This window comes from Pantherophis guttatus, chromosome 2 (genome assembly GCF_059756535.1).
Source record: "Pantherophis guttatus breed Tessera chromosome 2, ASM5975653v1, whole genome shotgun sequence".
In the NCBI taxonomy this organism is placed as follows: domain Eukaryota; kingdom Metazoa; phylum Chordata; class Lepidosauria; order Squamata; family Colubridae; genus Pantherophis; species Pantherophis guttatus.
Window position 1 is genome coordinate 174,376,938 of NC_142064.1, and position 20,833 is coordinate 174,397,770.

The 20,833-nt window shown below is 39.8% G+C and overlaps 1 protein-coding gene and 1 long non-coding RNA gene across 5 annotated transcripts in view; one reads left to right on the forward strand and one right to left on the reverse strand.

The window, feature by feature from the left end:
- Window positions 1-20,833, forward strand: part of CACNA1A (calcium voltage-gated channel subunit alpha1 A) — a 360,780-nt gene that overhangs the window by 181,009 nt on the left and 158,938 nt on the right. For all 4 annotated transcript variants that reach the window (XM_087887342.1, XM_087887339.1, XM_087887340.1 and 1 more), the window contains 3 exons: window positions 13,835-13,938; window positions 14,148-14,263; window positions 18,448-18,501. In XM_087887342.1, coding sequence (XP_087743468.1) covers window positions 13,835-13,938; window positions 14,148-14,263; window positions 18,448-18,501 — 274 coding nt within the window. The remainder of the gene's footprint in view (window positions 1-13,834; window positions 13,939-14,147; window positions 14,264-18,447; window positions 18,502-20,833) is intronic.
- LOC117658920 (uncharacterized) lies at window positions 14,707-16,754 on the reverse strand. The gene is made up of 2 exons (XR_004589358.3): window positions 16,670-16,754; window positions 14,707-14,845 (listed from the first exon to the last, which is right to left on the reverse strand). It is a non-coding gene; the product is annotated as an uncharacterized LOC117658920 (long non-coding RNA).

The window sequence follows — 20,833 nt, forward strand, 5'->3', positions numbered from 1 at the left end:
CAGAGCCATTTAATATTTGTAGGTTAAGCCCATATATGAGATGTTGCAGCCAACAGCCAGTTAGGTTATGTTTTGTATCTTTGAAGGATCTAGACATAAATGGTAACTCAATTACTTCTTCAGGAAGACAGGCATTGGAGCCTGTCCATAGAGGGTTTCATCATTACAACCTGCTCTTGAATTGAAATACCACCTATAACTGTGATGGCGAACCTATGGCACATGTGCCACAGGTGGCACGTGGAGCCATATCTGTGGGCACGCGAGCATTGCCCTAGCTCAGCTCCAGTGCTGATTTTTGGGCCTTCCAGTCCCACTGGAAGTCATGAAATGGGCCGTTTCCGGCCTCTGGAAGGCCTCTGGAGGGTGGGAAAGGCCATTTTCGTCCTCCCCAGGCTCCAAGAAAGCCTCTGGAGGGCAAAAAATGGGCCTACCAGGCCCACTTTGCCATCACGTGCCAAAAGCGGGGGGAGTGCGGGGGGTCATGTGTGCATGCGCGAGGGGCAGGGCGCATTAAATTATGGGTGTGGGCACACATGCACACGACCCCCCTGCGCTCCCCCCCCTTTTGGCACGCAACAGCAAAAAGGTTAGCCATCACTGACCTATAAGAATATATGCACCAGGAAATCACTGACATGATTCAGGCTAAGATTAAGGAAGGTATCAACTTTGTTTGGGTTTGTAATATCTGTAAAGGGAACTGTTGAGTAGGAAAGTATAAATTAATACACAAGAAGAAAAATTTGTTGAAGACTAACAAAGCTGATATACATTCTCAAACAGAGGTAATTGTTTTACATTTTGAACACTTAAGTTGGAAACCATAAACACACCAAGCCCGCCATTTCCTTGGGTTTGCCACCTCTGAGGCTAGGTTGTGCAGAATCCAAGAAAATCTGGGTTTGCTTGTTTTGGGGCCCAACAGCTATGTTTCAAAAGAGGATGGCGAGATCATTAGCAGGATGTAGTTGTTAATTTGCTGGTTCTCTCAGGATGCTATCTCTGGGTAATTTAAAAGGAGCAACACTTGGGTTGAGCAAGTTGGTGACTGAGGAGGAAGATGGAGAGCAGACCTTCTGCTGCCAGTTAGGGTAGCTAATATCATGAGTCTGGGGTAATTCTATAGGAGTAGTTTCAGGGACAGAGCAAATAAGGTGAGATTGGGAATTGGACTCCGAGGGCTGGCCATTGTCACGGCTCCTATGGAAGAACTTCGCTTACAAAAACCTTGTTTCTTACCATGTTGGTCTTAGCAGTAAGAAACATTGTGTCATGGCCCCCTCAGAGCGTGGTTCAGAGGAGGAGGAGGAGTTGGAACTGGGACTGTCCAACAGGGAAGGCACTCCAAGGGCTGAGGACAATGCTGCCCTGGGACCCTCAGGCATTGGGGGAGATGATCAACCAGACGTAGAACTGCCTGCTTGTACAGGGGAGGATCGGTTGCTGACCAGCAGTAGTGCTGATAGGCAGCCAATCTCCTCTAATGAGAATCAGCTGTCTACTCCACTTGATCCAAGGGCCAGGAGAGTGGAACATAGACAAGCCCAGAGAAGGGCTGCAAGGCTACTTGGGAGAAGGTCGCCTCACAAGGAACACCTGGAGAGGAGTAACTTAAGGAGAAGCCATGGGGAATTAGTCTTTGTCAGGAAAAATTGTTTGCTTTGGCTTACATTCCCCTGCCTTTGACTTGTGCCTATTTGCCATTTGCCTTGCCTTGCTTGGAAGATTGCTCTTTGCATTTTGGTTTGGACCTAGCCAGGGGTGAAATCCTACCGGTTCAGACCAGTTCGGGTGAACCGCTAGGGATTATTGGCATCAGTTCACCGAACCGGTAGTAATCACTCCTCGTTGGCCCACCTGCGCCTGGCCGGTCTCCGCTCACCTCTTCCGGCCGCTCAATATTCCACAGAATTCAATGTTAAATGCAGCAGAGAGAATGCTAACTTTTCTCCCTCCATTCAGAATGGAGCTGCTGCAGCCTGTCTCTTTAAGGTAGTCTCCAGGAGGGAGGAGGATGGGGGGGAGCAGCTGGAATGGAGCTGTTTTCGTGAAAGGCAGGAAAATGGGGAAGGGGATTTTCCTGCCTGTCATCCATTTCCTCAATCTCAGCATAGACTGAGGGAAGGATGGTAGGAATATTCCCCTCCCCATTTTCCTGCCATTCGCGACAAGGAGTGGCTGGGAGAGGAGGGGCCGGTGAGGAGCCCCTCGATGTGAATGATGTTGAATTGGCCATACCCACCCAATCACATGGTTTCCCCCAACAAGCCACTCCCACAGAACCGGTAGGGGAAATTTTTTAATTTCAACACTGGACCTAGCCCTTCTCTTTGTGGCCTGGGTGTGGCCTCTTCTTCACTGGGGCTTTGGAACTGCTTCTTTTCTGTGACCTGTTTCTTGCCCTGAGGACTGCTTTTGTATTGTACCTGGACTTTGCTTGGTGGATTGGACTTGGAAACCTGGACTTTGCCCTGTGAGCGTGCTTCTACTCTGTGGGCTTTCTTTGTACTACCTGAGTTTGGGAATCTGTGAGTGGTTGCCTACAGGTTAGCATAGGGGTGGAGCTTCAGCCTTTGGCTGAAACATTTATTAAGAGAAATAAAGAACTCTTTAGAGGCCTGCCTTGCCGTGACCACCTGCGTCATAACACATTGTTCCTAGCATAGCTAATCCACCCACCCTCCAAACTTCCCTTCATTTTCACTTCTCTCCCTCCTTTCCTGCCTCCCATGAAACATAGATAATTATGTCCAGATGTGTCATCATTAAGAAATTCCTGTACTTTGGTTCTTTTGTATTCCTAACCACCTGAATCCCTTCTGCATGGAATAATGATATTTCACCTTAACAAGATCCCAGTTACCTCTCATATGCAGACCAAATTATGTCGAATACACGTTTGATTCAAGAAAACACCATCCTAAACAAGCTGCTCCATGAACAGAACAGTATGTACATGGAATATTTTGCACATATGTACTTACCCAGCATTAGATAAAAGTATTTCTATATATTTCTCTTCAAGAGATTCTTATGCTATAAAGATGTTCTTACTGACTGGTGTATCACATTCTCATTTTTAGCACTTAGAGGGTTGCTTATTCTGATTTCAAAATTTATGAATCATCCCCTTCACCTGCCCTCAGAACTGTGATTATATTTTTATAATAACAGAAGTGTGTATGTGTGTGTGTGTGTGTGTGTGTGTGTGTGTGTTTAAACTCTATATACTCCTTTGTCTTTAGGTCATAAATTGCAAATGTTACATTTTAAAGATCTATGATTATTTCCATCTGGAAGAATAAATTCAGAAAAAGCAGTGTCTTTTGCGCCAAATGACCTGAATTCAGTTTGATAGCAAATACATAGTGGAAATTATATGCAGTATACATGGTTTTATTGGGGTAAAAGTTGAAATATGAAGGTCTACAATATTAGATCCATTGGTACATACTGCCCTCAATTCTTCCTATCTCATAACAGCTGCTAGTCATTCCAACTGGCTGCATTGGAGGATTTTTTGGGAGAACTGTTTGCTCCATGGAAATTTGCTTTTTCTTATTAAAGCGACTAGGTAAAAAATATGTAACATTTGGCACATTTGCCATGATCTCAATTTGTTGGAACTGCCTCATGTTTTCAAATTGTGTCCTGCAAAATCTCCCCTGGCTAAATTTCAGATCATTCTGAAGGTCATCTGTAGATTTAATAGCAGCTAAAGAATTGAATAAGAGAACTGAGTTTACTTAGTACACTGATTAACAGCACTGAGTTATTGCTCATAATTCAGTAGTACCTTTGCATCAGTGGTGAAATTCAAATTTTTTTACTACAGGTTCTGTGGGTGTGGTGTGGTGGGCGTGGCTTGGTGGGTGTGGCAGGGGAAGGATACTGCAAAATCCCCATTCCCTTCCCACTCCTGAGGGAAGGATATTGCAAAATCTCCATTCCCACCCCACTCTGGGACCAGCCAGAGGTGGTATTTGCCGGTTTTCTGAACTACTCAAAATTTGCGCTACCGGTTCTCCAGAACCTGCTGGATTTCACCCCTGCTTTGCATCCTGTTAAAAGTAAAGGTAAGGATATAGATTAAACAAAATAATGTATCTAATATCATTCCATTAGATGCTGAGATGTGAGAAGAAAATGGCTAGATTGTTCCTATTTCTGATTCTGAAATGTTTGCAGGATTATTTCTCTTAGTTTGTTCTTTTCCTGATTCTTTTTTTCACTATATGGTGTATATATTTGATTGGGAAGGAGCATATGGATGACCATAGCTGTTGGTGAGTAAGGCTGGCATCTATGTACCCATTCTTGATATTAATAATTGTGAAATAAGGAAACAGAAATCTGTTTTCATCTGTTTAGTTGATGCTTGCTAAAGCTGATTGTAGGAAAAATGGATTTTTTCCCTATGTCTTTATGGATCAGAGTATAAATGAAAGCAAGCCTATGAGCAGGAGATATGCTACTTATTTTTTGTACAGTGCCTATTAATTTTTATTGCTTACTAAGTCATATACAAGCACAAATATAATAAATATATCACTAGTTTCCATGGTTAATGTTTATGACATGGCTAGATTAAAGCCTTCAGGACATCTAGTTGCTGAAGTTGCTACACAGGAAAAGAAAATCCAAAACTGCAAAGATAGAATTACAGTAGAAACAGGAAACATAAGAAGCATAATTACAGGAAAGCTCAGCACAGTGAAAAATAAAATGAAATGACTACAAATTGACATTTTAGGCATTAGTGAATTGAGATGGATTGAGAGTGAACATTTTCAGTTAGAAGATCACACCATTTATTACTAAAGATGAAAAATGAAAAAGAAACAACGTTGCTTTTATAATTAGGAAGGGCTTAGTAAGAAAAGTACTTGGCTATGATGCAATCAGTGATCAAATAATATTGATTAGACTTCACAGACATATCTATTAAAAATATGATGATCATTCAAGTTTCTGCTCCAACCACTGATGCAAAAGAAAAGGCGGTTGATGAGTTTCATGATCAAATTGAAATTGACAGAACCTGCAAGCAAGATTTGCAACTTGTGACTGGAAAATGGAATGCCAAAGCTGAAACGTGAAATTGGAAAATGTAGTTGGATTGCATGCCTTAGGAGAACAAAATGAAGAGATTAGCTTATCAATTTCTGCTACTCCAATGATTTTTTCATAGCTAATAGTCTTCAAACAAACAAAATAATGCTTGTATAGAGGAACATCATTAAATATCAAATTGACCATATAATTTCTAAAAGAAACTGGATGAGCTCAGTTATAGCATCAAAGACATGGCCAGGAACTGACAGTGGAACAGATCACAAACTATCCAAATGCAAATTCCAAATCAAACTAAAGAGGAGAAAGAAAGCTAACCAATTTCTAAATTACAATCTTGAACATACAAGCTTTTTTCTGGATTCTATTAACTGTTCTAATTTTCTTTTATCCCTTTCACTGCCTGGACATCCCCCCATTCACTGTATCTTTACAATGTGAAAACATCTGGTATAATCTAGCTTCCTACAATGCATCCTGATTATGCTAGAAGACAATGAGTCTCAAAGGCATTTCCAATTATTTGTGAAACCCAGGGAAAATATTGCAATATTGTTTATAAACTTTTTTCTCTTCTTTGTGGGAACATGAGACTTGTAGAAGCTTGACAATAGGAAAGATAATTTTAAAATGCCTGATCATTATTTGTTCATTGCTATAAAGGAGACTGGAGATGGCCTTGAAGTTATTCAACAGCTATAAACACAAATTAGCTCTGAAAGGGAGAAACTTAAGAATATCCCACCTTTGTTTTATTTGTACAAGATATGTAAAATAGAGTCTCTGTCAAGCTATCAATATTCTGTTATTACACCCTGCAACTATAGCACTGTTGTAGAACTTGTTTCCTGACCTAGCCTACCTTGAAGCCCCAACACCAATCTTGAAAGCTTCTCTGCTATCTAATCAGAAGCCTAATGCTTTGAATCTTCCCTTTGATCCCTTCCCTTTGATCAGGGAGATGTCCTCAGATCTGTAGGCCACCTCATTGTCATTGAACAACTTGCTCAAAAATTGTTTGACATCAGCAGGAAGTGAATATACAAGTAACAAACCCTGGACAATGTCATTGCACAATTAACACAGCAGTTGAGGCAAGGTTTGCCTCAGCAGGAGTCTGCAGTCTAGCCAATTTTTCTTCACTATTACTACTGTGGGAGTTTGCCAAAGAGGTTTGGACAACCCCAAGACCAATTTATGACATTTATGACTCAGTTTGAATTGTTTATGATTGGTCACCAGAATTTCCTACAGATCACTCCAAGGTGACATTTATTCTAAGCTTGCTGAAAGAAGCAACAGCCAAATTGAAGGCAATGATCCATTACTATACAATTACCAGAACTTCATGCAAAGATTTAGAGCTGCATTTGAGGATTCCGCTAGGAGAGCAATGGCAAACTGAGAAATTCACAAACTAAAATAAAGCAACCAGGGAAATTCATGAATACGTAGCAAAATTCCAATTATTTTATAGAAACAAGGAATGATTTTGCCCCGACCAATTTTAAGGCCAGTTTTGCTGATGAACTAAGAGATGAGTTAATGAGACAATTTGGAATAACTGCTCCAACACTGCATGCTAATAGGTGGATGATGAGTTGACACATAGAATAAATAGTAAGGTGTGGATATCTTACATCCTGTCTTCACCCTCCCCTCTCTCTGTGACCTCCTCAGATGTCTGCAGTGAAGAACTCCTACAAATAAGAACAGTAAAAAGATATCTGACCTCAACAGAGAAACACAGAAGGAGAGACCTTGCTTTCTTTCTATTATGAAGCCCCAGGGCATCTAGCCAAGATTTGCATTGTTAAAGTATAGACTTCTGGTTAACAGCTAAATGCCAGACCTGTAGAACTGCTGATCACAAACAGAGATCTCAATCATTCTGAAGACTCATCTTCAGGAACCTTCACTGGCCCTTCTCCCAGGTGCTTGGCAAGTGGGTCCTCAAACAATTAAGAAGAGCATAGATCGTCAGCAACAGCCAAATAAACTTTGTTATCCTTGTTACTCTCTGGTCAGCCTTCTAAAATACAACCCCCATCTCTTCTAGATTTTCTTAGATGAGACCACAGAGCAACACTTGACCACTTAGTTATTAGAGAAACCTATGCTTGTGGAAACAACCAACAGGCAAGCATTTCAAATTGGTTCTGTTTTGCAGTGCACAGGACTTCTACAAACGGCAATAAATGATCATACAAAAGTCCTGGCACTCTATATTACAGATTCCTTATATGTTCCCACTGTGCTGGGAAATGATTGGGTACAGAACATAATGCAGATGTTCACTGGGAGCAAGGCAGGGGTGAAATCCAGCAGGTTCTGACAGGTTCTGGAGAACCAGTAGAGGAAATTTTGAGTAGTTCGGAGAACTGGTAGCGGAAATTTTGAGTAGTTCAGAGAACTGGCAAATACCACCTCTGGCTGGTCCCAGAGTGGGGTGGGAATGGAGATTTTGCAATATCCTTCCCCCAGGAGTGGGGTGGGAATGAAGATTTTGCAGTATCCTTGCCCTGCCACACCCACCAAGCCACGCCCACAGAACCAGTAGTAAAAAAATTGAATTTCACCACTGGAGCAAGGATAATTTTATTTTCTACTTCAAACTTCCCACTCTCATCCTTCCACCTCTTCTGTTCAGCTCTATGAACCTCCTTTTTGCCAGAAAAGCATACAGTTTGCTGATGTCTCGGGGGTGGAAGGAGCACCTACATTACCTTCTCAAATGTGTGATTCTACTATAAATTTGAAATCAGGAATACATCAACTTGAAGGCAGGAATTCAAGTCACAGTTAAGAATACTCTGTACCTACTTAAAAGCTAGCTGCTTAAAAGGAGTTTCTGAATCTGAAGAAAGTTATATTTGCCTCCAGCATTTCTATCCACATTTTTTGTCCTTAGAGGGGTATTTATGTATATGTTTATACACTCCTGAACAGTGTAACCATTAAGTATTATTACCCCCTGTCTCTTCAGATGTATTGAACTGCCTGCAAATGGCATGCATTTTCAGAAAATTGGACTTGAGAGGCAATGCAATTAATTGAAATGAAAGGGGGTCATGAATACTTAATTACCTTTAATACTAGATATGGTAAGATTGTAGACACAGTGATGTCCTTTGGTTGAATTGGTTAAATTTGGCATAATTGTTTAATTATGACATGGTCTTCTCCAGATTATTGAAATATCTTTTGATATTTTGAATAAATATATAGACATATATACTATATATGTGTATATATATACTATATAATATGTAAACATACTGAAAAACTCATCTTTGCACGAGACTCACCTTAAAGGTACCTTGGGCACTGTAAATAAAACTATTCAATAAAATGTAAAAATGTTTGTTTGATTTCCCTCAATTGGATTATTTGGGCTATAGAAACTCTATAGAAGGAATACAAATAATCCTACATAAAATCAATCTGTACAATCATGACAGGCATTTAGAAATATTCAGATCATCGCAAATTTTTGTGGAAAGTTCTTTCCTAATTTTGCAGAATGCTCAAGATATCTGCCATAACTCCTAAAGAAAAGATATAAATTAGAATGGTCTACCTAAGAGCAGCCTGCAATTTAGGAACTGAAAATCAGTTTTCCAGCTGCTTCTCAGACATCCAGACTCACCCTCATCCCTTTGGTGCAAACAGATGCCTCAGATATTGCATGAGGCATCATTCTTCTTCGGTCATGGAAAGAAGGAGATAAAGATCTCTTGCCATGTGTGTTCCATTCCAGATTGCTTCTCCTAGCTGAAACAATGACATTTTCATTAAAAGAGTTGTTTGTGGTAAGAGCAGCTTTCCAGTAAAAGAGGCATTTAGAAGGAGCAATCTATCAAGTAGAGGTACAAAAGAATTAGAAGACATTCAAAAGGCACAATCTCTCACATCAGATGAGATGGGCAGTTTTTCCTTTAGTTTCAGTATAAAAATTAAAACACCTCTCACACACAGGTTCACAAAATAAAATACCATATGTATTAATACCTGAATATAATATTCCGTGCGTATCCCTCCTTATCCCCATCCTAAAGCCAAGCAACATTCTTTTTGGCTGCTGGGTGCATTTTGACTTTTGTATTAAGATGGAAATTTGATTTTAATCTATGATTTACCATCCAGAGTCACTTGCTGAGGTGGCAGCCATACAAATTGAATGAATGAGTAAATAAATAAACTTTGTCCCTCCTCAGAGAAAAGACTCTCCAGGAAGATTGGTATCAGAGAAAAAAGCTATTGATCAGTTAGATTGGATTAGAGTAGAACACTATCTGGTTGAATGTGCCAGGGTTTGGATAGATAATCTTCAGGGGGACTTATAAACTGATTCTTTGCATTTGTCTATGAATGCTGAACAATTGTTTCACAACAGTTGTTGCCATGTGGAGTCCTTGGTGCTCTCTGAGCTTGATTGTTTGCTTACAGATATTTCATTACCCACTTAGATAACATCATCAATGTGAGTGAGTATGTATTTTGCTTTCCGTTTTTATATGCTTGCCCTACCAGTTTGGTGATGGTATGGGTTTTCTCCTTGACAGTTCCTTGACTACAGTGTTGTTTTCTGCTTAATTCTTTATCTCATGTTAAATCCTTTTTATCTGGATGTTGGCTGCTGAAGAGGATGTGTTCTGGTCTTTTTGTTTCCTTCTTAGCTTTTTTATTGTCTCTTTTGAATGGTTATAAATATAGTTTATCTCTATGTGTCTATTGATGTCTGATTAATCTAAATGCGAAGCTTCCAGGTATTTCCTGACATTTTTGGATTTGGCTTCATCTAAAATGCTTACAGTTCCTTAGTTGAAACTGGGGTTGAGTCTGTCCATGTGTTGTGAAATTAAGTAGTTTTCATTGTGTCTTCTCACTTCTAGTTGTTCATAGATGCATTCTGCTAGTCATTTGCCTTTCTGTCCTACATTGTGATGTTATAGTCCTTACACTGTATGTTTTAAATGACTCTTGATTTTTCTTCTTGGACTATGGTGTTTTTGTTTTTTTCAGATGTTTTGGAGGGCTTTAGATGGTCGAGTCTACAGTATTAGCATTTGGTTGTAATAGTCTGTTGGTTATTTCTGAGATTTTTAAAAATGCATTTTGATATAATGTTACCCTTTTCATAAATTGTGCCCATTTGCTTATAGTGAGTTGAGTGATCAGATGCTTTTTGATAAAGTTGGTATTCATTTTGCTGGAAGATCTTGTATGGGTGGTTATTTCCTGTTTCTGGTGTTCTAGTTTGCTACAGTGCATTTGATGCTAATCTGGGTAATGGTTTTGCATTCAAATAAGTATTCCAGACTTGTATAGTTTCCTTTCATCAGCAGGTGGTGCTCTCAACTTAAATTTCGGTGTTGCCACTAGTCAGTCTGATTTTAATTATTTTAATCATAATTTTAATTGTAATACAATTATAGAAACAGGATAAGTTTTTTAAGTAAATAATTCCAGCATTTTAAAATGCCCTCCTATTACCACGTCTTCCCAGTTTAAGGGTCCAATTTTCTGTATTTTTAGAAGTTTATTGTTTTCTCTCTTTGACTTTTCCTTCCGGTCTGGTATTTTTTTCAGAATGCTTAGTCACCACTTTAACAAATAATTCTGAGCAAGTAGTTCTAGATTATTCCTTGGGGTTAGGTTTTAAATAAGAAAGAATCCTCTCTCCCAGTTCCAGTCACTGTTCACTGACTCCTTTCCAGCACCAGTCTTAGTTGTTTCTCAGCTGTCCCAGCTTTGTGGCAGCCATCTTTAGGCTGCCTCTTCTCCTCGTCATGGCTGAATTGGAAAGAGAACCCCAGGTCAGGCAGGAGAGTTGCAACTCTCTGCGATCCCCCCGGGCACCCCTCTTTGCTTCACCGCCCCTACAGGGCAGCTTTGGCTCCTTTCGAAGCCCACCGTCAGGGAGAACTCGGCATGGGAGTGCGGAGACCCGCTTCTCGTGTCCAAACTCATCATGACATCAACCGGAAGCCAGGAGGGTGTGATTTCTATTGGCTTCATTATTGCACAAAAGCCAAACCTTGGTGATTTTATAAAGTGGAAAGCTCTCTCAAGAAGCCCAGAGACCCAGAAGCAAGAAGGATGCCAGTAATTGCCTAAGGAGCAATAAGGAGGGCCAGTGCCATCACCCATTCCCCCCTCCACTCCAGTGGAAGAGAGAAGCCTGGAGAAAACATGCAAGGATTTGATCCCAGCCAAGCAAAAGCTAAGGAATGGGGGGGGGGGGAGCTCATCTACCTGGCTGAGAGAGAGAGGCCCCAGTCCCTCTAATGGGGGAAGGGGCAAAGGTGCACAGCATAGGGGAGAAGGTGAAGAAGATGAAGAAATGTCTCTTTCAACCAATCCAGGGCAGAAGTCATTCTGGTCAATAAAGGACCCCTTCATGAAACCCCTTCATGATTGCAGGTCTATTTCCTTCTCTTCCTTTCTTGGTTTAAACAGGTCTTCTAGTCTTGAGAGGACATAAGAGATCCAGGTCCTCCTTGAAGTCTGGCAACTTATGAATCAGGATTCTGCTCCTTGGTCATATTCTTTACAAACCCCTAGCTAGGAGCTTTGTGCACATGCAAAGCTGAGGAGCAACTTCGTTTGGATCTCCCCTTGGATTGCTGTACCTCAAGACCAGAAGCTTCTAAGAAGGCTGAGGACTCCTCAAGTTTATTTCACAAATATTAACTGGCACAGAGAACAGAAGGGGTGACTGTGGACCCTTTGACCTCCCTTGGGTAGACTTCTCATGTTCTCCAAAAACAAAAAGAGATCATAGCAAATGAGACGATTCCTCCCCCCCCAACCTCCGATTTTTTAGAAACCTTAGACTCTAAAGAGGGTAAAGGAGTAGGAGGACCAGCAATTGGTGCCCAGGAAAGAAATGGGATCTGTGCAAGAGATCTTCCCATCTCCACTCTGCCCATAACCTTCAGGAACTTGTGATCTGATGTGATCCTGAGTTAGTAAAAAGCTAATAAAAGACACCTGATTTTGTCAGGAACCTTGTTCAGTGTCTGTCAGGACCCAGGGCTTTAAGTCCAAATCTCTCAGAAATGTAGCTTTGTCAACATTTCTAAAGGAAGTATTCTTAAGAATCGAACTGATCAAGTGACTCAAACCCTCTCGCTTTGAAAGTGCAACTGTGAGGATGAGGGCAGAGCTTGAAGTTCTGCCTGCAGTCTGGGACAGCAAGAGCACTTAGACTTATATACCGTTTCATAGTGCTTTACAGCCTCTCTAAGTGGTTTACAAAGTCAGCATATTGCCCCCCAACAATCTGGGATCTCATTTTACTCACCTCGGAAGGATGGAAGGCTGAGTCAACCTTGAGCCAGTGAGAATCGAATTGCTGGAGTGAGCAGTGAGTTAACCTCCAGGATTGCATTTTAACCACTGTGCCACCATAGCTCATGGGATGGTTCCTTCGTGTTGCCAGTTTCATGGACTCTTCTCTTGGGAGTTTGAGTTGGAAGAAGTTTGAAACTCTTGAGCTGGCCGAGAGCTTCTGCTGAAAACTGGGTGCATCTTTTGTACTTGGAGCCTGAAGGACCCATTCTTTGCCTAACCAAAATAAGAAAAACTCAATGGGTGTGAGAAGGAGTTCTCTTCCTCCTGCTTTGTCCATGCCCCCATTTCTTCACAAAAGACCATTCTGAAACCAGGCTAACGTTGGAAGCTAGAAACAACGGGCAGTTCTTGACAGCCAGGTAGATGCTTCCCTGTCTTTTCCAAAATATTCCCCCAAAGTTTAGCAAGAACACCCATGGGAAATAGCACTAAGTGGGGAGTCCATGAAACCATATTTCCCCAACTGATTGTCTTATGACCAATTCCCACAATCTTTGGGCAGCATTCAAGTCCAACGTAAAGGCTCCAGTATCTTGGATGGCATGGTGGTAGGAGTTGCTTTCTGTTCAAGGTACAGAGAATGGGGGGCAGAAGAGAGTACAAGATCAGAATCTGGTTTGATCTCTTGCATCTTTGGATTAATTGTCCACACAACAGGGATCGTACTTCTAGAAAACATCAGAGAAATAAAATTGGGCAATGTGAGATTTAGACATGAGAAATAAAAAGCATTCCAATTTTGAGAAAGCAGTATCTGATTGCTTGAATGGCTTGAATTTAATTTCTTTCATAATAGGAATGAGAAAACATGATAAATTTAAGGAATAACAGGCAGGGTAAAAATAGTGCCCAGTTTTCAAGCCATCTTCTGAACTTGCTTTAGGAATTATGGGACGCTGCAAACTTCAGAGTTCTTATCTGAAATGACGTGGCTGCATTCATACAACATTCTTAATCTTGTTGAAGAATTAACTCACTTTCTGGGTTTACCTCATACTTTGAAAAATATTAACTAAATATTTTTGTAGGAGAGGGAGGGACTGTTAGGTTGGTATTAGTGAGCAAAGAACTCATGGAAGAACTGTGGAAGAGAACTAGAATGGAAGAGTGTGAGACAACTAGAAAACTAAAATGCATCTAGACAGTGTTGCACTGTTGTAGTTTTGTAACTGGGTATCACCAGGGTAACTAACTGGCTAGTTGATGGGAGGTTGACAAGTTATTAAGTTTGTAGGTTTGTAATCTGTTTGTGCTTGTGATGATAGTCTGATTTGATATCACACCAGCCCACACACTGTTCCTATCCTTTAAAATATACCCTGAATGAGTTAATGACCTTGATGAAAAATCTATTTCATGACTTCAGTATCCAATGACTTCATCCTCTTTTTTCCTCCAGAGCAACGATGCCTCAGGGAGTGCTTGGAACTGGCTATACTTCATCCCTCTCATCATCATTGGATCCTTTTTTATGCTCAACCTTGTGCTAGGGGTGCTTTCTGGGTAAGTATCTAGTACATCTGCCATAGAGGAAATGTATTAGTGCTTATGGTAGCTTTTTTCAGTCCTGTAAAGAAAATACAGTTTACTGGCAATTGGACGCCCCAAATCCTGGGTTCTTTCTGCCTTTGTATTTTTTCTGTGATGCTTTCCTGCAAATTAAGTGGTGTAACAGAGACCATTCAGCATTGCTGTTCCATCTCTGACTACAGGGAGTTTGCCAAAGAAAGGGAGCGAGTAGAAAATCGGCGTGCATTTCTGAAGCTGAGAAGACAACAGCAAATTGAACGGGAGCTCAATGGCTATATGGAGTGGATCTCCAAAGCAGGCAAGTCCTATGTATCTTTTATTCTTTGTTTGCCTAGTTTATTATTTTTAATAAACTGAATTTTTGTGTCTCAGCCTGTGTCTTCTGTAGCTTTCTTTTGTTGATTGTAAACTCAGTACAAAAGTACCCCAGGGTTCTGTCCTAGACTTGGTATAATTCAAAACATTCGTACTTTTTCATAGAATGAAGAATACTCATCAGATGTGTAGATAGTATCAAACTGAGGATGTTTTGCATTGCAAATCAGGTTCAGACATTCAGCCAAGTTAAAATAAATCACAGCAGAGATCAATGTAAAATTCTGGACTCACAGATTTGAGACAGGTTTACTACAGTACATATAAAAAGATACCAGTAGGGCTTGAGATTTTATTAAATAGATTATAAATTAAGTAAATCAGTAGTACAATATCAGCTAAAAAAATAAGAAGATATATGCTAGGTTTATCTGGTCCAGCATTTTATTCCCACAATGAATGATGACTTAGGACAATGGCATCTTTTATGTTCCCCAACAGCAGGAACCAGTTTTCTGAATTTTCAGTCACATGGCTTCCTTGGATGACCCCAAGTTCTAATACACTGAAAAAAGGAGGAAAAACATTACTATTCATAACCTGTGTTCTATATATAATTTTTTTCTTCCTCTTTTATGTTTCCCTGGTTTTTTTCACCATTTCCCCCCTAAGCTAACAAGTTCAGACATTGTAACATTTAATTAGAGAAAACCTCTTCAGTTTCTTGACCATTTGGCTGCTCTTTTCTAGTTTTATTCTTACAAGTACAGATACCCATTTTATAGTTAGATGCAGTCTGCCTTCAGCCTGAAATAAGGTTGTAACTATTCTGAAACCAAGGCTTAATTTAGATTAACCCACCTTAGTGTCTCATGATACTTGAGTTGAGATGGCAGGGGGTGGACTAAGTAATGGTAAACTGAACCTTTTAGAAGTAAATTCACTTCTGCAGCATTATCTCTATTATTTTGGCTTGGTATTCAACTCATTTCCTCTTGATGATAGGATATTTTGCTTGGACTGCCAGCAATTGGAGATGGGTAACATATTTTTCTTAATCGCAAAAATATGTCTTATTCAAAAAATCACTATTGTATGACCTATAAGCCTAGAATTAAGATTCAAATTGACAAGAGGTTAACATTTCCAGTTAATTTTGTAGAGGTTTTTAAGTAGAAGCTTGCTGGCTATCCACTTGTATGGTGAGGCAGGGAATTCATGGTTTGATATTAAAATATTCAATATTGGTGACCTTCTGAATAATATAATACAGAATAACAGAGTTGGAAGGGACCTTGGAGATTTTCTAGTACAATCCCTTGGTCAAACAGGAGATCCTCTGCCATTCTGGACAAATGGCTGTCCAATCTGTTCTTCTTGTATTTTTTAGTTTTATATTTAGCTGGATTCTGAACTGGAATAGAATGTTGATCAAAAAGTGTTTCACACCAATTATTGCTACTACTCAATTGACAGATGTGGTATATTTCTTTATTTCCAGGGATAAAGTTTTTCTTATAGCAAAACTCTGGTGTTATTATTTATTTTAATGTTTTTAACATGCTACTTTTATTCACAAAATAGGCTTCCAAGGGATATATTGTATTAAATAAGTTAATACAATAACAGAACATACTGATTTATTTATTTAGGCTTATATGTAGCTCCAATCAGTCTTATTCTGGGTGATTTACCATATTTTTCGGAGTATAAGACGCACAGGAGTATAAGACGCACCTACCTTTTTTGGTGAGGAAAAGAAGAAAAAGAAATCTCCCTCTGCCTCTGAGCAATTTTGCCTCATTGCAGCAAACAGCCTGCTTTACTTTCATTTTCATTTTCAGCATAGCTTGATTAGCACAAGGGGAAAAAAAAATCTGCTCCAGCAATTTACCTCTTTGCAGCAAGCAGCAGAGCCCTGCGCAAAACAGCTGAGAGTAAATCAGGTGAGAGTCGGGAGGCCAATCTAATCAACTTGTGCTAATTAGGCTGTGCTGAAGCTGAAAGGAGCTGTTTTTTCTTGCTATTTGCTTGCAAGGAGGTAACTGCTGCAAGGCAGAGGCCAAAGGGTGGGGGCCAGTGGGTGGGCGTGGCTACATTCAGCGTATAAGACGCACCTAAATTTTCACCCCCTTTTGTGGGGAAAAGGTGCATCTTATACTCCGAAAAATATGGTAAGTATTTTCCATTACAGTAAGTTTGTTAAACACAATATCTTGATGAAAATTCTCAGTCATCCAGGTAAAATTGTCTGGAAGTTGAATCATGGCAACTGCATCTCTTTTCTAATTGGTTTAAAATGTTTCACTGCTGATCCAAAAACAGTCTGAGCAAGTTTGTTAAGGGGACCCCATATACGTATGTCCTCCGGGAAGATTTCATTTCTTACTGGTACTAATCTGGATAGGTTCATTAGGTAAGTATGCAGAGAGTCAATGAGATGTAAATGTCCCAGCTCCTAAACCCTTTACTCTAGGTGGATCATTAAGTGTAGCCTCTGTGACAGAAAATCCCCTCACAGTTGCTGTGCCTATTAATGGCCTTTGGCTTAGACAATTAAATAAGCCAATCAGAGAGCAGCTTCTGGCTTTGAATCTCCCGGGCTTTTCTATGCCCTCCCCTAACGGCCACTGTGACAGTATAAAAGGAGATGCTTGCTAGCAGACATTTTAAGACTCTTCGGAATCAGAGGCAGAGCTGAAGTCACTAAAGCCTCTTCCTTCTGAGGAAGAAAAGCCCGAACTCCATTCGCATAGAGCGATTGCACCAGAGAGCTGACAGGATACTTAAGAAAGAGAATGACATCTAATATTCTTTTTGAATAGACCTTGTTTTATTTTATGTAAATAAAAACAGCTTAGTGTAAACTGCTGGTGAGGCTCATTTGTTCTAGTAGATTGTAAAAGAGATAAGGTTACGGTCCATCGAGGCCCCCTCCATCACAGCCTCCCTTGTGAACCTCTGAACCTGTGAAGATGCATGAACCTTCATAGGAAGATTAAGACCACTTTAGGACCACTTGGGACCGACGAGCCTATCCAGTAGTAAGAATTGAAACTTCCCTGGAGGACATAAGTGTATGGGGTCCCCTTAACCAACTTGTTCAGACTGAAGAAGCTACTTGGATAAGCAACAAAACATTTTGAACCAATAAGAGAGAAGTCAGTTGCCATGACGCAGCTTCCAGACTTTGTTAAACACAGACTAATATTAAAAAAAAAAACAGTATTCCACCCCTGTAGCACTACTAATTCAAGAGAATATTCAGTCTACCTCCCTCCCTTAAAGGTGTCCCTGAACACACAGGTCTTAATGGTCTCCTGGAACCTTAGAAAAGGGTAGGCAGCTGTTCTCGATGGGGAAGTGGTACATATTACTTTTATAATTTCAGGTTTTAACTAACATATTATGATTTTGCTATTGGGATTCAATTTAATTAAAGTTGTTTAACAACTGAACAGTTGTTTGGGATATTTTTTGTTCTGAAAAAATTGCTTCGTTTTTAATTTGCAAAACATTGTGCTCATTTTACAAGGATAAGCAGTGATATATTCAGTACAAATATTTTAGCATAAAAATATCTCACTGAGAACATATGTTTATTTTCCTGTGTTACCTACACAACTTTGATTACCACAAGGCGAGTCTAGACCTTTCCTTTATTTTTAAAAGATTTACCTTTATATGACTACTAATTTAATCATAAATATTTCTGAACTAAATACTTTTGCCAAGCTATTATTAATCCCAAGGGGATAAAATTAAACACAAGAAAGTGACAAAGAATTTTACCATTTGTGTGTTTCTCTCTCCATCCTATATCTCCATATTTTCATGATTGATATAAAAATGTCACAATTATATTTTCTGAACCAACGTCATTTTCTGACAGAATTTTTCTGGAACATAGCCATGAATACACAAAAATACCCATAAAATGAGATCAATAAGTTGTCTTTCTTTTCATCAGACTCTCACCTAGCTAAGGCTGCTTCGTCCAGCTCTCTTCTCTTTCAAATGGTTATTTTCAGGAAACTATTTGCTAAAGTATGTCATCTATAGCTAACCTCCTCTTTTTTTGAGAGGGGGGATGGAATTTGGCATCTTTCTACAGTTGGAAAATTACCTTTGCCTTCCTAGCTTAATTTCAGTCATTTCATTTAGAAGAAGTCATCCTGGCTGAAGATGACATCGAAGGAGAGCCTCGTCATCCCTTCGATGGTAAGCCATCATATTTCATGAAATGTTCTGTGGAAGATTTCTGAGATAGTAAAGTCACAACTTTATTTGTATGTCAACCTAATTTAACAAAAATTGTGTAAGAAACAGAGATTGAAGTGCTCCTCATTTAATGACCATTTGTTAGTCGAAGTTATGAAAGTGCTAAATGAGAGAAATTATGACTAGTTCTTGTAGACATGATCATGATTCAGGCACTTGGCAGTCAGCTCGCAGTTATGCTGGTTGTGGTGTCCTGCAGTCATGTGATCACCATTTGTGACCTTCACTACCAGCTTCTGACAAGCAAAAAAGAGAAACTGGCAGAGGGTCACAAATGTTGCCCATGTGATTTTGTGCCTAATGACCATGCAAGGTTTGCTTCACAATGGCAGATAGAACTGCTGCAACTGCTGTCGTGAGTTAGTGAGGTCACATGATATCATGCTTTATGATTGTGTCGCTTTATGACTACTGGTCCTAATACAGTATACAGTACTGGATCTGATACAATTGCATTCTCATTATATCTCAAACCCTGAGGTGAGATTGGCTCCCACCCTTCTGACTTTCCATAAGAGCCTTATGACCTGTCTCTGCCAGATGACTTGGGGCCCCAACGGGGGACTTTCACACTTGGGATGGTTGATTAATGAACAGCCAATTCCACCTCTCCCTTTCCAGCTCCCTCTTTCCCCATTTTGTAACTATGATTTTACTTTGATATTTCCATTTAATTGTATTAGAAATAGTGCCATAAGCCGCCCAGAGTCGCTTCGAAATGAGATGGGCACTAAATAAATTAAATTTAATTAATTAATTAAATAAATAATTAAATAAATAAATAAAAATACCTGTTCACAGTACCTAAAAGAGCTATTCTTGACTCACGTGGTAGCTGCATAAGTTCACAAAAATGCTCATTTGATGAAGTTGCATTACAGGATCAGCAAAGCAATGTAAGAATATGAGGCTATATTGCTGCCCCCTTTTTAACTCTTCTTTAACTGAAACATAAGTATTTTCCTGAAACCTTGCCGCTACTGTGCGAACTCAGGAAACAGCACACCTCTTTTAAGAAACTGCAGATAGGTAATGTAAAAATGCTGGTACCAGGTCTAAAGCACCTTTGCTTATCGAAGTTGTGAACACTTCACTTCTCTAATAAGGCATATTCCTTTTAATCAATAGGTATATGGTCATCATGGTGGTTAACTGTACTAGTTACTATTTAGACAAAATCAAGGCTCTTCCAAGAAGGATAGCATCCTAAAGATTAATTGTAGCCCTTGCTGTAATAAGTGTGTTAATAGAAGCTCAGGGACATACTTGTTCTATTAGCCAATGAATCAGTGGTAGCACTTACTCACTGGAAACTGGTTCTCACTGTCCACAAGTCCTTTTCTTGCTTGCATATAACTGTAACACCAACATATCTTGAGAACTTTTTTTTTTTGCTACAGTATTTTCATGTCATAGGTTTTTCCATAGATACCAAGTGATATGATTTATTAACTATTCTATTGGTGGCATGTCATTTGATCACTAAGGGTTGAAGTTAAGTACTTATGGGCCATTCTAGACTGGTCTAGGCATGTCCCCTCTGGTCTCTGCACATATATTCTAGAGGCATTTTGATTTGGTCATGGGACAGTCTCATCCTTCTGAACCAATATCTTCCCATTATTGCCAACCCTGAACACCAGCAGTGCCAGTGAGGCGATAGGCTAAAGCAGGAAAGAATGAGCTTGCTGCCTCATGATACAAATCTTCCCTTGCCTGACAGCTATTGTTTGGGCTCCTTTTGAAGATAGTTGTGGTATTCTTCAAGAAGGCGGCTAAATACATGTCCGAACGGGCCCGATTATCTGCAGATATTAGCTGATATCAAGTTCCTTTCAAACACATCCATGCAAAAGGCTTGTGCAAAACCAGCTGAATTCTGAGAAATGAAAAAAGCCTACTTTCATTAAAAAATATTTTCTGTCTAGTCCTAGTCCACATTGAAAGCAGTTGGTAGATTATTTTTATCCTGACTACAATCATTTAGTGGAAAGGGAGTGGGAAGGCCAGGATAATAACCCTGCATCTATACATAATAATGATTGTATAATTTATCTGCCATGTGCTTGTGGCTGGCCAGGGGTTGCTAACGTGGACAGAATTTTTGTCAGTATAGTTTCCTGCCAGCTCAAAGTAGGGGAATAGCATTAATTTTGCAGTGAGAAAGAAACCTGGGACAAATTCCCACTTTTCATACAAGCCAGCAGAGCACCAATTTTGTTTATAAAAATGCAGTTTGATGAAGGCACAGTTACCTGCCTGTACCATTTTT